Source organism: Helicoverpa zea, chromosome 8, assembly GCF_022581195.2.
Source record: "Helicoverpa zea isolate HzStark_Cry1AcR chromosome 8, ilHelZeax1.1, whole genome shotgun sequence".
Taxonomy (NCBI): domain Eukaryota; kingdom Metazoa; phylum Arthropoda; class Insecta; order Lepidoptera; family Noctuidae; genus Helicoverpa; species Helicoverpa zea.
The window spans coordinates 11,680,551-11,697,573 of record NC_061459.1 but is presented as its reverse complement, the minus strand read 5'-3'; the positions used below and the strand labels follow the sequence as shown (position 1 = coordinate 11,697,573).

The following is a 17,023-nucleotide window of genomic DNA, read 5'->3' as shown; positions in this document are numbered from 1 at the left end:
TATCCTTCAGCTAGACGTGAACGTTTTGCAATTCCAAGCACGTTGACGCGAAAGGTAAAATAAAAACTAGCTGTCAAAAACCGATCCAACGACTACCAATAGTTTGTCAACAGTAAATTGGTCCTATACCCCCGAGACTTTGTGTTTGATGTAACTAAAAAACTCTATCCATCATAATAATCCATTTTTCAATGTCCAATGTAAAAAGATTTTCGGAGGTAAAACTTCGGAACTAGGGTGTGTTGACTTTTCATTAGGATCAAGGAACAAACGCTAAGGAAAAAATGTTTGAACGCCCACCGATATTCTATTAAGCGCATTTACCCTCCACAATGGACTTAACGAAGCGTAAAATTATTCACGAGGACTGTAGGAAACGTTCGTCTCATGTACTTTAGATAGCTGTGTACACAAACTTTCCACTGATAAAAAGCTTAAATGGCCCTCTCCGAAATTATTCCGCAAAATTGTTATTTTCATGGCTCCCCTTAAAAAATATAGGTGCCATTTCTTATTCTTTGCGCTTCTAGGGGGAACAATAATGGCGTTCGTAGACTTACAAAGCGGCTATATTCCCTTTTTTTAAAATAAATAAACAGCTTTTAAGACAATGTGCTATTCTGCTGATTTGCCTATTTCCTACATTCTTATGATAATAGCGAAAGGTTTTGGTTTAAAGTGTTTATACGTTATAAACAATTGAATTTATTTATGTAACAGGAAAACAATTGAAGTCCAAAGAAGATACTCGAAGTAATAGCAAAAAATACGACAAACGGCAAAATAAACTAAATATCAAATCAATTTAAAACTTCTACTACAGGTTATCAGCTTATTTACAAGGATTAAAGTTACTATTTTTATAACAGAATAGCAAATCACAGAGAATAGAGTTACACCCAAGAATTTTCTACTGGCAATTTTATTCGAATCATGATTATTCCATTGAGGCACTATTATGCAAATTAAAAACATTTAAAATTCACTCGCTCACTGTTGAGTGCTAAAACATTTTTCGCGTTTATTTCAAAATCTGGTAACGTTAGATTTTTTGTACAAAGCTGGTTGAATGATAATAACATTTGAATGGAACTGTATGCGTATTTGTTTATTTTTTGTAAGCTTTGAATATTTAAAAATAGAATTTGAAACATTATGAACAAAGAGAATTTTATGTAAACTTTCCATGGTATTCATAAATCTATAACATTGGATAGAATACCTACTCCATGATTGGTGGAGCAAGGAATTTAAAATATGAAACGCAAATCAGATACAATAATATGTCGTTTAAAATCAGACTCAAAGAAATGATTCACATGAACCGACTTATTTTGTATGTACCGTAACAAAAAAATTAAAACTTCAAAAAGTCTAGTCTCCAAAAGTAAGTACCTACTGAGAAATCGGATGAATAAATGCATAAAAAAATCTCAAGGTATGACCTTGACCTTATTTATATTGCACAAATAAGCCCTAGATTTAAGCTACAAAAATCTTTTTCAACGTCCATGAATAAAAATAGCAATCAATCTATTACCTGGATAATAAATGGCTTCTTTTCTCACGGCGTATTTCGCTTGTGGTATTCTTAGAGTACAGATGAATTCTGCCGGTGAAGGCAGGTCTGCATCATTGAGAGTGACTGATGACACTGCTGAGTACCTCCCGTTGACCAGGTGCACTCTGTGGTCTACTCCTTGTAGATGCCTAGACAGAAGAACATCAATGAATTAATTAGACTCAATTTGATCGTTACATAGTTACAAAGTCGGGTCTGTTTGTCTGTCTGCTTCTTTGATGTCAATTTTAAAATAGATAAAATAGCTTCGTTGTCTAGTAAACTAGTAAAAACTAGTTCATGGATGTTCATGGGGTTTTTAACTTTTAGTTAAAATGCTTCATGATGAAGGTTTAGGTAGGTATATACATACACCGAGAGCAGACGCGGTGAGACGCTAGTGCACCGGAATGCACTAATACACTAAACAAATGGAATAGAAACTCACGATAAACTTTTTATGACCCTCATTAAGAATTATCATAATAATCGAAAAACAGTATGAAAATTAAACCGGAATATTTTTGTGGAACATTTTTAGGGACATATGGGAATAAAGCCTTTGTGTATTTTTTGAAAGCTGCAGTACCATTAGTGCATTATGTTCTAAAAAATGTTCAGCATTTTGCGGCACAGATTCTTCTTTGTTTTTTTGGTTGTATGACACACTGTCTTTTAGTGCTTCAGTATACATTTGTTTTTATTCAACTACTCGTATTACTGTGTCATTTTAAAGCAATTTCTATTTATTTACTGACGGTAATCTAATTATTTGCTTATGTCAATAATATCTCGGATATTTCTCATAGATGAGTTTGAAAACAAAAGATGTTCTCAACACTACTTTAAGTTAGAGGTAATCTAAAAAAAATAGTTTACACAAATCGATGAAAGTCGAATACGGTCCAAGACTTTTTCCCAAAAATACAATAAAATTCAGACATTCAAAAATATTTCATCACGCCGTGATTCCAAGTTTTTCAAATCAAACCTTCGACCGATACCTACAAAACCCTATCACATTAATATAGAGGTCCTTTTATATTTAATCCTGATATATTATTATCCATACTTCACCCGGCCGCGACTATAAATTTCGGGTTAATGCTGCCCAACTCAACTGGGACTAATATTTAAGTGTATCAGTGCCATTCGAAGCTATTTCGATCTTATATTGTACAGGACTATGTGTGTAAAGTCAGCTCTGTTTTTTTTTCGAGTAATACTTATTTATTTCAGGGATATCTCTCAGTGTCCGACAATGCCTTTAATGGCTCTATTTCTCTCTTTTTAGTGAAGATATTCTCGAACTGGGAAAGGTTTTAAGGGTTAAATTATCATTTTAGAATATGAAATTGTGGATTTGGCATGGCATGTAAAACATTCTACAAAATATTTGAAGCTTACATACCAAATATATATAAAAAGGAATCCAGCAGTTACACAATCTTATTTCAAAAGAACAAAAGTAGTTTCGGAAATATAGTTTCACGAAACACAGTAGAAATCCAATTTATAACAAATGTAACCATTTGGATGCTGGACAATCCCACGTCCAATAAACACCACGAATTTATCCTTACATTTAGCTTATACTAGCACCCACGTTATAAAACATATTACTTTGAAAAATATTAGAAAATGAATGTGTTTTCTTCTAAAAGTCACAGAGGTCAACCTTCAAAATGGAATAACAAGAAAAGGCGAACAGCAGCTGACATTCAATTTATTTTTTAATTTCAAAAATTAACATCGCTCACAGCTCTAAATGCAGATAGCTATAATAAAATTTCCCTGCACAAATATTTTTCCTTGCTCCCTATTCATTACTCGAAGGATAACAAAAAGAAAAGGTGCAATTTCTGACTTTTTACTTAAAGAATGCGATATCTTGCTTAAAAGATAGGGCCGTACGCAGTAAAAAATCACCGCGAATAAATTCAAAGCCTCGCAAAGTCTATGTTCGTAGTTTTTAAAACATTCCCTTTTGATTAAATTTTGTTGTTATATAGTTTCAAGACATATTTCCCGGCGGAGGGAAAACTTCATTGTTCCCGGCAAATATGTGGTCGCCGCTTGTAATGTTGGTTATACAAAGTTAAATTAGAAAGTTGAGATCATTTTAGTTTCTACATTCATTATAAAAATATTTGTGTGAGGGTATGTAGCTGTAGAATGGGGATAGTATGTACAATTTTACTGTGAAATATCGACTGTTAAAGAATAATCTAGACATAATAGCGTAATCCTTAGCAGAGACTGAAAGCTGATGAAGTCAATTATGTAGGTAATTATTTTAGCAAAATTATTGTGCTTGAAGGTAATTAATGAATCTTACATGAACATAACAAACAGATAAATAAACCGGCCAAGTGCGAGTCGGACTCGCGCACCGAGGGTTCCGTACAAATGCTGTATAGATAAAAAGTGAGTTTCGCGCCAACCGTTCAGTTTAGAACAATCATAGTTATGGTAATTTCGTGAGAGTCAAAATAGTTAATATTTTTTATTTTATAATATAACTAAAATAGTAGGCCAGTACCTTGTAAAAGTTAATTTATTGAAGTTATTTATATACAACATTTTATAGTCATCATTCAGAAATCTGATTGAAAATAACTAATTATGTCTTAAAGGTCATGGGGCATATCTGACCCGCTTTGTAAAAAGTGGCGGACATGAATCAAAGTAGTTTTAAATCGTGGAGAATGGTATGACGTTTCTTTGAATATAAATATTTTATTAAAATTCCATGGAGACGAATGTCCAGGATCGTTTGAAAAATATAAAAGACAAGCAGTTTCAGAGGATTGTACAGGTTGCAATGCTAGTTTTTATTGTTAAAGACATTTCATAAAGAAGGAAGGTGCTAATCCGGATGACCAGGATCTGATGAGGATCTGGAAACCCTGAGAAATCGAGGGCAACTCTTGAATATTGTAGGCACGCATCGAGTCATAACCAGACATGTGAGTGTATTTTTGAGGGTACTGGTAAACAGTGAAGGTTTGGAGCTGATTTGATTATGGAGACTACAGAGAGTCAAGGGAACTCCCGAACGGTATGTTGCAACTACCACGTGTTTGGGCTTATTTTATTCGTATTGGCGAAGACTTTCCACAAAGATAGGTTTGACTGCCATTGTGGGATCGACAGCTAAGATCAGATATAGTTATGGGAACTCCTTTACAAATTATAACGTAACCTTGTGTTGGAGCTTATTTTATTTTAGGTGATGAGAATTCACTACAACTTGGGTTAAAGCAGCCATTGCAGGAATGGGATCTTTTATTTTTGAGGGATTAATCACCTAAAGAGCCCCAGTTTCAGGTTTTTTTCGAAACCGCCTGACGACTTGTAGCTGTCGAATTGTAACAACGACTTCTAGAGAGTAGGATTCGGGGCTGCTGGCTTTACGTTTCTAGAGCCTTGACAAAAGTGTAATTCTGTCCCTTTCTTTGTTTTATAAAGTCGGCATTATTTTATTTTGTAGCATTTTACAAACAAATCCAACTTCAAACATATAAAAAAGCAACAAGAAAACAAAAGCAAGAAAGAAATTAAAAAGATGTTAGGTGCATCGGTCTAGAAGTCGGTGTCTAGAGGATGCATCTATATTTATTTAACCACCGAGATCTAGACCGATGCATATAAACAGTTTTCTTGTTATTTTAGAAGTTGTTTTTTTTTTTTGTAAAAAGTTTTTATTTTTAACTTTTGTGAAAAGTTCTTGTCAATACGAATAATGTAAGCCCAAACACGACGTAACTAAAACATACCGAGTTCTCTCGACTTTCTCACGTCTCCATCATCACATAAGCTCTAAACCTTCACTGTTTGATAGTATCACCAGACATACATCTGAGAATCAAGTTTTAATCCTATGCATGCCTACAATTCCTGATAGTTGCCCTCGATTTCTCAGGATTTCCATCATCAGATCCTGACCTGATGACAATGGAAATAAACGGCGAGTATACTCTTTCACTACAAAAAAAATGATTTCTCAAATCCGTCAAACTTGGTCGTTTAAATTCCTCATTGAAATGAGGAAAATATTTGATGTTTACACCTGATTTTCTCTAGATTCCCATGGTTCACATTGATGCGACTAATGCCATAGTAAATCAGAGCCTTTATCATTATACTGTGCTATATTTCGTTCGTATCCGCCGTGGGTATGGTTTTCATACTAAGGTGCCCAATGACCTTTGAATGATTTAAAATTTTTCACAGTTTAGAGGCCATTATATTTAAGAAAGATTATATTTAGTGTTTGATATGTATTTCACTTTTTATTCAAAACTTTAATATCTCTACGCGTTCATGTGAAAAAGGGTGGGTAGTAAGTTTATAATTATTAAAAAAATATTTTATGTCATGTAAGCAAAAATAATATTTTAATATTTTATGTAACTTCAAATTTATCATTTTCGCAATTTTTCCTTTATCTGTACTATATAACGTTGCTTCGTGCCGAATTTTAAGATTCTGAGTTCACGGGAAGTACCTTGTAGGTTTTGATTCCCTAACGTGTGACGGAAATTCGTCTAAGGTGTTGGTAAAACTGCTGTATCTTTTGATCGCGTTAACTTAGAAGTTTGATTTTTTCATTGCTTAAAGGGACAATAGACCTAGGTATTTGGTATAAATTTCAATTTGGTACCTTTATTCGTTCGTGAGAAATAAGGTAGTAAGTTTCATTTTATTAAAATATTTTTATTATATTATATAACAAAAAAAATGAGATTTTCGCAATTTTTCCTATATTTGCATTATATAACAATGCTTCATGCCAAATTTCAAGATTCTGAGTTTACGGGAAGTACCCTGTAGGTTTTGATTCCTTTGCGAGTGTCGAGAATTTGTTGAAAATATCGACATAATCGGTTGTATCTTTTGATTGGCTTGGCTTAGAAGCTTGATATTTTCACAGCCTAAAGGGACAATAGACCCGAGTATTTCATGTGAATTTCAGCTTGATACATCCACGCGTTCTTAAGATAAAGGGTCTTGACAGACAGACAGACAGACAGACAGACAGACAGACAGACAGACAGACGGACAACAAAGTGATCCTATAAGGGTTCCGTTTTTTCCTTTCGAGGTACGGAACCCTAAAAATTATGAGAAGTTTTATATCTAAGGTCCCTTTCATTTGAGTTTGTGTAAGGAACCAGGTACATTCCATAAACCATAACCAAACCCTGTTTTACAGAGGAGTACCCCACATTTTAAATTACCACCTTTAAAAAATTAACATAATATGCAAATACTTGGTGACCGAAATGAAAATTTTTAGCAAAGCATATTTTATAGCCAGGTAGTTGCCAGGTGAACCAGATGGTAGCGTTCAGGCCGACTAAGTTTAATCTTGGACCCAAACGTTGCCAACTTCCTTTATTCTCCTATAATCAATTGTTCAAAATGTGATATTATCTTAAACTATACCCTGCGGATTTATTCGAACGATTGTAAAGAGAACTTTCTTGGAGCAATGAGGTGGTAAAATTGTTCGTAGTGCTTTTGTGGGTTTTATAAAACGAATCTTTTTTTTGGTTTACCTAGGTAGTTTTAGCAACAGATAGATAATTCAACTCCCTCATCAGACTTGTAATTACTGCAAGAATTTTGGCTATGTGTAATTATTTACTAGCGCACCTACCTATTCTCTTTAACAACATACCTGTTCTATATTACAACTGTATTATAATCAGCAATTATATTCTGTTTACCAATCCTTGCAAGAGATCTAACAAACCCACAATGTGCGCCCAACCCAACGTTCCCTACAAATTGTTCTAACAATGGAGCAAGGAAACAATACAAAACTATACACCATGAACCGTGAAACACCTCAAATCCCATCCAACGGTTTGGGACATTCCATATCAAATTGCGCTAACATATAACATTGGTAGTTCCCGCAATGCGGTTGTTTTGTGCCTTGGGTAACTTAACTTCATAGAAGTACATTAGGAACTCGTCGCCTCGTTGATCTAACTGTCGCTAGCTGCACGAGGTCTCGGGTTCGATACCCGGGTCGGGCTGAAATCGCAGCGGGGGTTTAAAAATCTTTCAAAAAGCGGCCTGTAGCCTGGAAGTGGGTGATTGATACACCCCGTTCATCGGCGGGCACGTTAATGTCGGTCCTGCGCCTGATCTCTCTCCGTTCGTGTCGGATTACCTACCGGCTATGAGAGTGAAGGTATAGTGAGTGCATCTGTGTGTGCGCAAATGCTCGTGCACTATAATATGTCCTGAGCAACTGGCTGATGTCCTTATATGAGAACAGCCGCCGTGGCCAATATTCATCTAGGAGGACATCATTGTCTTCACATTAGGAACTAACCACTTTATTTGGACACCTAATATTGCCTAAAGTGACCTCTGTGACGGCTATCTAGTCGCTGAAGGAAGGTGAGAGAGGGGTCAGTGCGATTGGCAGGTTGCTTCCTTATCAAGATTTTTGGTTGAAATAAGAGGTAAATTGGAGAAATTTACTGTAGTTCTCTCATGTGGGAACTATATTACAAGAAGTTTTTTTTTAAGCTATGATCTATGTATCCAAGATTGTGAAAGTTCTTGTACTTTGAAATGTTAATTAGGTGTTCAAAATATGAATTGTGTTTATAACTGAAATAGGAACTTTTTAAGTAATTTTCGAGGCTATAAAAGCCTAACATGGTTAAGTTAATGTTTATTTCGTTATAATTGTGTAACATTAAGCGTTTTAAGCTCACATTGCCTTGAGGGAATCTATTTAAATTTTACTTTGATAACAAATACAATACTGTAATCTCTATTATATAATTTAAGAGGATTATGAATGTAATTACTTGTAATGAATGAAGTAGGAAATATTTAACAGTAATATCTAAAATTATTTAATAAATCTCTTAAAATTCTTCTAGGCAGGTTATTTACGTTATATCCTATTAAGAAGTAACCGGAATAAAGTTCCTCTAAAACAAAAGATATAAAACTCGATTAAAAACGAAAAAAAACGAACCTACATTTTAAAATAATCTCCAATATAATATCGAAATAAAATAATCGAGTTTTTCTTGCAAAAACTAAAGTAAGGCAAAACAAAAATCATACTCGCAGTGTTCAATATTTCATTTCCCGCTAAGAACATTGACTTCTAACACTTTCATACTAAAAATATTTTTGATTCAAAGAAATTCTAGTTATTTTTTGACAAACAATGATTTAGTTTTACAATGAAAATTTTGGATCATACCACTTTATTTATAAGCGGAATTTGAACAATTAGTGTTACTTAGTTCCTGGTAGAGAATTAACTAGGTTTAACTGGAACCGTTTAATCTATGCACAGCAAAAATATTTAGAATTATTCATGTGTATTTCTGCTATATTAAAATATGACGTACCTATGTAATTTTTATTTAGGTACATTTTGAAACTATTAAATTCATTATTTTTTTTCATTGTTCATTCTTAACTATTTTATTAATTGCGGTAGTATGAATCATATAATTATATCCCACCCAAAACAAAAATGTGAAAGACTGCCAAGTTCGATAATATGGGAATGCTTCGCCTATAAAAGAAGTGAGATCTGAATAAGTACCAAGTTCCATACACATACCTCAGTTAAAAATAGTTACTTTTTAATGATGTTACCTGGCAAGTTTTCACATACCTTGTTATAAACCTACTAAACGCAATGAATCAAGTATTTAATTTTCTATTAAAACTTGCCAAGTAACATCATTAAAAAGTAACTATTTTTAACTGAGGTATGTGTATGGAACTTGGTACTTATTCAGATCTCACTTCTTTTATAGGCGAAGCATTCCCATATTATCGAACTTGGCAGTCTTTCACATTTTTGTTTTGGGTGGGATTTCATTTATTTTTTTAAGGTTGTTTATTTTATTTTTTTCTTATGATTAAGTTAGTTAAGGAAATGGTTCATTTATACTATCTTTTAGATTTTTAAATATGCACTATGCTTCTTACAAAGAAATGAACTAGATTAACTAAATGGACTAGATTTACCAACTGACTGACATGACGTTATCATTTATTATGTTCGTGGATCAAAGTTACACATTCGTTATTTTCGAAAGTGATTCACACTTTGCCGTTTTCAGATTTTTACTTTACTTTGACTAAATACAAACCTTTGTACCATTCGAAGGTATATTATATAAATATAGATTTTAGTTCGTTTTAGTTCCTTAGGGGTATAAATTTACACTGGGTATAAAATACCTTCATTATTTTGAAACGGACTCACACTTGGCCATTTTCAGATTTTTTCCTTTACCTTGACATAAAGACCTACCTCCATGCCAAATTCAAGTCAATACGACCATTGGAAGTGGTCTAGGTTTTTGATGAGTGAGTCAGTGAATCAGTCAGTCAGTGAGTGTATAGTAAAAATAGCGATTTTCTGACGTCAATATCTCAAGACCTACAATAGGTATATTAATGAAATTTTGTATTTTAGATAAGTGAGGGGGTCTCAACAGATACTAGAAATTATTAGATATGAGTAAATAAAATAGATTTTGAGTTACAGGGGGGTCGAATTTGGCCCGAAATGGTTCGTGTAATATAACCCACGGCCGGTGTGTCTCTTTTTTTTTGCTCGAACTTGGCGGACACACTGCCGTGTGTCTAGATACAATTATTTTAGAAACAGGCGATCCTTTGATAATTATATACGTATGTAAAAATAAATTATTTACCTATCTAATAAATAAATTATAATCTACATTTTACCGATAGAATAAAGGACCTTTACTATACCTAAATACTTCCTTATTTACGGTCATTGACCTTCAAGGTAAAATGTTCAATATTTCTCAGAAACGTGGCTTCTGACAATAATGTATTGTAGCAGAAAACTAATAACAGGCTATTAAGAATATTAGAAGTATAAAACAATTACAAAGATACTGTTTTACAATGTTTACGATATTTTACCTTCAACCTGTATTAATTTTCGAAGTTATTAGTGAATGGCAAAGGTGCATTTTTCACTAAACTCAAAAATTACAAAAGGCTAATTCCCATATAAATTAGATCAAATTCCTTATGATAAGTAATTACACTTGTAGTCACTACTACCTTTATGCGCAATTTAATAAACATATAAACGATATTATAGCTTAACATGATAAAAAAAACAAAACACACACAAAAAAACTTAACCCTCCAACGCGAACGCAAAAAAAAAGCGGTCATCACATCACATCGACTTAGTTTTCGTTTTGACACACTAGCAGACCCAACTGACGGCCGGGGTCGCCAAACAAATTGAATTTAACCCTTTTTAACAAACTACTTACTTTTCTGGCGTTGCTATGGTGAGGTTGGGGGCAGGAAAGGCCCCGTCGGCCGCACAGATGACGTTCACTGTGTCATCATCAGTCTTGTTCTGGATCAGACGGAAACTCGTCTCGGGAACTGGAATTTGATAGTTTTGTACACATCGTTTAGATTCGCTTTGGTGTTTGTATGTGTGGGTTTGGGTGGTAAGGGATTGGTGTGGGTGTATTCGATTTTGCTGGGTGGGTGTGTTTAATTTGGGTATTGGTGTGAGGAACACTTTTCAATGTTGTACTGTTACTTATACAACATGTAACTTAATTAACGCACATCCTGAAATTAGTTTGTTCAGAATCGTTTACTGAATCGATTTATATCATTTTTAATATAGGTAATTTTTTAACCCAGAAATAATTAAAACTACGGAAATTATTGTCATATTAACCCTGTACAGTCAAAACAAATTCAAATAGACCGTAACTCAAAGTAATAAGACTTCGTGTATTGTCGGCTTTTTCCGTAGTTTCGTTTTGATGTGTCGAGTCGAGCGGCGCGCGGCGCGATATTTGCGTGCGTAGTAGTATGACCAAAAAGTTGTCCAAGAATTGGTACAACTAATTTAGTAAATAACAATGCATACACCATGTTAAATTAAAAATTCAGTGTATGTATTATGATTATAACATAATATTCTAATTGGGGTGTTTGAGGGTGTGCGTTAATTACGTTACATGTTGTATACATTTATTTTTTTGGTAGGTACCTATATTTTACAACTATCTTCCACCAGTGATGTCACCCGCATCTTGTGAGAACTACATCATACTAAATGATATTAGCGCGTTCAACTAAACCAACTTCAGCATAAATATTACGAAAAAGTTCAGGCCACGCAAAAAATGTACGCGCTGTATTCTTTTCTAGAATAACCCAACGATTGATGACAAGTTCTTTACATTTTAATCCCGCAATGTGACAAAGCCGGTTTATGTAAAACAACTATCTCTCAATAAAAATAGTTCCCTCCACTAACAGCCTGTTAACCAATCGTAAACGATCAATATTGAATTATGTTACCCCAGTTAACTTATAAAACCTTCTTCGAACACGCAGCTGATACCTTTCTTTCTTTCTTTCTTTCCTGCTTTTAATAAATGAATTGGCCAAGTGCATGTCAATTCGAAATTAGGTTGAGAATTGGGCCAAGTTCCACAATAGTGGTTTCAACTGTTGTTTTTTTCGTTTCAAAATGTCCAACTTAATAGGCGATGGTGACATTTTATTTTGTTTTTATGTTGGCAACATTTTTCGTTTAAACACAGTGCTTTATAAAAGCTGTGTGGATGTTCGGAAATATCTACATTCTACATGCATTTAAATTTGTCTAGCAATGGTTTTTAAGAAAGAATACAATTTTGTGAAAATATCCTGATATACGTATATCATTCTGACAAGACTCGTGATGTCTTTATTTTAGCAGCGTATCATCTACTTCTATTTTTTTTCTTAAACATTTTTATACCACCATTTTCTGTTACTGAATTCGGTTGACATAATGCAAAAGTTTATCAGTTCCACGCATACATATCTGGATTTAACCCAAATTTTAACCAAGTAAATACATACACAATCTAATTTTACACATCCAAAATTCCACCCCAATTTTGGACACAACAATTCCCAAATAACCCCAATTGCATAAACTCCGATAGAGATAGAACAGTTCCGTATAGTTTTATTGGTAAAGAAGGCTTACAAGTGTCATTGACACAAAAAGCAGGGTTGTGGATACCAGATGTTGAATATATAAAACTGGCTTAGTTCAACAAAAAGGATATTCGACTCAAGGCAGAGTCGGAAGCGTATCCTTAATTTTTTTGGAAGACTTTCAAAATAATAATATGCAAAAAATATAGCCATAAAAACTATTTAGGTACCTGCAAGATTATATTCATTACTGACGAGAGTCTTAAGAATTAAAAACTGAACAATATGGTGTCAACTCTATTATATAATATCGATAAACTGTAATTAAAATGTATCTTCCATTATAATACATAATAGCGTAGTTTAGTTCGTTTGCGTACAAGAAAAATGGAGTTTTCGATCTGTATCAAGCCTTTCTGGTGAAAAAAACGTAATATTTTACTACTCGAAGTTTATTCTTTATTCTACTACAAATAACTGAATTCTGAAGCCAAATTCGATCCGTAGAGGTGAAAACGTATTTTTACGTACAGAGCAGGGGTTAGAGGCATCTTCTCTTAAGGACAGAGAGAGGTCGCCTTCAAAAACAGTGAGAAGTAATATCTGGCCAAAATACCAAAACAGAACATAACACTAACATAAATCTGTTGTACTAATAAACTTATCCTCGTCAAACGAAGTTAATGAACAGAAGGAACGGGTTAACCTCAAGAGTGAAAGGGGTTAGATATAATGAACCTCCGATCGCCACTGACTCTAGACGTACTCTGTTCTAATTATAATTACACATTAATCAATATTCAGTGAACTAAAATTACGCATCTATTAATAACGTTTTGCGAATATTCCAAAATATTTATATATATACACAAAACTGGAATAACTGGAAACTGAAATAGGTTTCTAAAAGCTATTATTTATAACTAGGTATATTTTAAATTTTTTGTAACCACACAATAAGGAAAGACGACAGGAAAGAAAGAATTTACAAAAGTAATGCTTATTTGTAAAGAAATCTCTTCCAGCATTTTATCTTAATTTTGTTTGGAAGGGCTTCTAGTTTCAAGTCTATTTTCACCCAAATAAATAAATGAGTTCTTAAGTGGACACTAGCTAGAACCAGTCAAGCGTAATGTGGCTAAATATAGAACACCCCCAAGGCAGGGCGGAGTGACTGTCTGCGCCATCTTCTAAAACTGGACAGTATTATACAGACTATAAAGATACTAACATCAAGAAGTATACTTCTTAGTAGATATACTACAATCTAATGATAATAATGAGTTTTTAAAATTACTCTGAAATGACAATCGTAATATTAAAAGCAGAAGTTTGTGAGTGCGTATGTATGTTTATTGCTACATTTTACGCAAACAAATTTACCAATTTCGATTTTAGTATACAGGAAGCAAAGGCTCTGAAAATATTTTTTTTTATCCAGGTACTAGAAGTAATTCCTTTAAGATACGGGTGAATCCACGGTCAGAAGCTAGTAATCCCTAAAATGTAACTTCATAACTTAGTCACATTTCGAACAAAAATAATTCAAAATTTATTTATTCCTTGCACCACGTCGGCGTCGCTTATATTATAACCTTGCCACAGAATTCTAACTCTACGTGTTATGCGGGAAAATAAACGGTTTACGAGGAAGCCTACAAATATGAAATTCAATGTTTTCTTAGTATGGATTGGGTGTCTTGCGTTAGAACTTTATATTATGTTAGTGTAACATAAATTTTCAAGTACAGTCGCAGTCATGTGTGTGTATACTTAAGTGGAAGAGTAGAATGTATGGGAATGAAAATGTGCGGTTCAATTGCGTTCTGTAGGGTTATGAAAATGTTTGTCAGCTGTTTTACTGTTTGTATGTTCAAAAGATGGATATGTAATGAATGTACATGGAAACAAATGAGTATCAATAAAATGTAATGCTGTTATTGCCAAAAAGTTAAACAAATTTTTGACGCGTATTAAAAAAATTGTTGTATTCGATTTTCACATTTATAAAACGTCTGTTTAACTTAAAACACCAGATTTATTCCGCAGAAATACGGATGTAATTTAATAATTAAGATTTCCAAGAAAAAATATCCAGCTAATAAGAATTCCTAGTAAAATGAATTATTAAAATCACATAAAGCGACGCAGATATCGCGTAATGAAATTCTCTTTGAAGTCTTCTGAATAAAATGCTATTAATTTATTTAATTTAACATAAATTACTTACCAAAGACCGTCATGTGTTTACTCCTGACATCTTCATCAAGAAACGTTGACACTACGCAAATATATTCACCAGAAATGTCCGTATCTAATTTAACTATTCGTAGAGCTCTATACATTTTGAGGGGATCATCTGATGCTCTATAATTTAAGTCCACACGACCCCTCAAAATGCCTATGTCCTGAGGCTTTTGTGACACTATCCACTGATACACTGGTTTCGTTTTGCTTCTGAAGAACCATTTCACCATTAAGCCAGGAGTTCTGTTCCCATACGTGTAATCACAGTCTAATATTACCGAGTCTTGAACACCATACTGAATTATCTCTGGCACTACAAACTTCACTATTTTAATTGCATGCAAACCTGGAACAAGGAAAAACATTATGTTAGAATTTATTTTATTAGAGCAAAGCTAATTTCAATAGAATGGTAATGCGATGTTCAAACATTAATAAGGTAGCTATTAATATTCAGGAATCTGCCTACATTCTCACGCTAGACCCAAGTTTAATGTAAATGAAATGAAATACAAACGGATTCTCATTAATGGCTCGCTTTGTATCCAAGGCAATTTAGAGCTCGTGTTTTCAGAATTATTTAATATTTAGTTCTCAAACAGTTAACACTAGGATATTGAAGATATTTTAAAGATAATGAACTGAAGTTTAACAGGCAATTCTGTGAGTGACAACAGCGCATTAGCGTCGGCAGGGCCAATAATAAATCGGAACGCAATATTGACGGAAAGAGGCCATCGAAGCGTTTCCTCGGTAATGTAAATGATTAATATTCATTGGACAGCAACAAACAATTTGCTGAAGACACGTTGTCCTCAAGTTGCTTAAAGAAAACTCCCTCCGGCTAATCCATATCCATCAGTCTTGTAGTCCGCGAACCATTAATATTTATGCAATTCCAAGTCAACGCTGTTGAAAGCTCATTTAAATTCATCCTTGGTACTACTTAAAAGCGGGAGTAGGGATGACCTAAAAATTTGATTCGGTAGCACTTAAAATTTTATTAGTAGATGCTTCTGGAAATAAAGTCGAGTGTTAAAATAATGAATTCATAAAGCTGGGTTTCTCATAAGATATGGATTTATATTTTGTGTTACGTATCTTGGTAAGTTTGAGTGAAGGCAAGTGTTCAAGTTGGCTTGAGGTGGGGTGACGGTCAGGATAACATAATAGTCACTTAACTGCCAACAACTTAGTAAAGCTTTCAACGCTATCGAATCCCTTGACGTACAAAATAGTTTGGTTATTTATGTACCCTAGTTTCAAAGGTGTGTAATATTAAAACGGTGTAATTTATACATAGTTCCGTTCGAAGATTGCTCCCTTTCAGCAGGGTATTGATAAGTTACAGAATGCAGACATCATGGTATGACTTCTAAGTAGTTGTACTTAGAAGTTTTCAGTGATGGAAATTAAATTCGCTAGAGTGAATTTGATATACAGTAAGTTTTTGAAAGCTAGTCTGCTGCTCTAATAACAAGAACATCGCGATGATTTAGCTAAATGATTGAAATGGACACCAACCTAGGATGGAAAATTACGTTGTAGAATTTTATTTTTCAGTATTATATTCAAAGAAAAAGTGAGTATAAATAACAAGAAGTCGAGGTTACTAGAAACATACCAAAAAGTGGTATCTCCAACGTGTCGTTACTCGCTTTCTATTCTGAGAGCACTTGCGGTTGCTAGGACTTCAAAATTCTCGCTAACGAGGTGACTATCCTAGTTGTCACGTTTGAATGAAGCCAGTGAGGTCAGCTGTTCCTAGTTTGGGTAGCTTTAGGTAGGTTTGGGTAGCTTTGGGTAGGTTTGGGTAGCGGAATTGCGGTCGCCAGGCTTTCTAGTGACCATTGTTGCGAAGCGATAACGTCACCAACTCCACGCGAAAAATACGGCTTTTCAAACAAATATGAAATGAAAATGGTTTGTAGTGCGCCGTGTTATATGTTTGCTTGTTAAACTAGATTGGTTGGTTTTACAGGTGTTTCTTTTTTATTGGTTCAACCTGTGTTGAATAGATCATCCTGGGTTCAAATCAAATAGGTAGAAATAAGTATGCACCTAAGCTAAGCTGCATTTAGACTTACATATTTATGTCTGAAACATTTAAGCTTGAAAAGCATGCCGGTAGTCGAAAGTCAGAAAGTCTGACAAACTTTGTTACCAAGTCTCCTTGGTCCTGATCTCCTTTCTTACCGGGAC

General features: G+C 33.9%; 1 protein-coding gene across 1 annotated transcript in view; it reads right to left on the bottom strand.

Moving 5' to 3' along the window:
• Window positions 1-17,023, bottom strand: part of LOC124632719 — a 58,770-nt gene that overhangs the window by 3,407 nt on the left and 38,340 nt on the right. The window contains exons 2-4 of the mRNA XM_047167671.1: window positions 14,805-15,167; window positions 10,888-11,005; window positions 1,541-1,710 (exon numbers count right to left, since the gene is read on the bottom strand). Coding sequence (XP_047023627.1) covers window positions 1,541-1,710; window positions 10,888-11,005; window positions 14,805-15,167 — 651 coding nt within the window. The remainder of the gene's footprint in view (window positions 1-1,540; window positions 1,711-10,887; window positions 11,006-14,804; window positions 15,168-17,023) is intronic.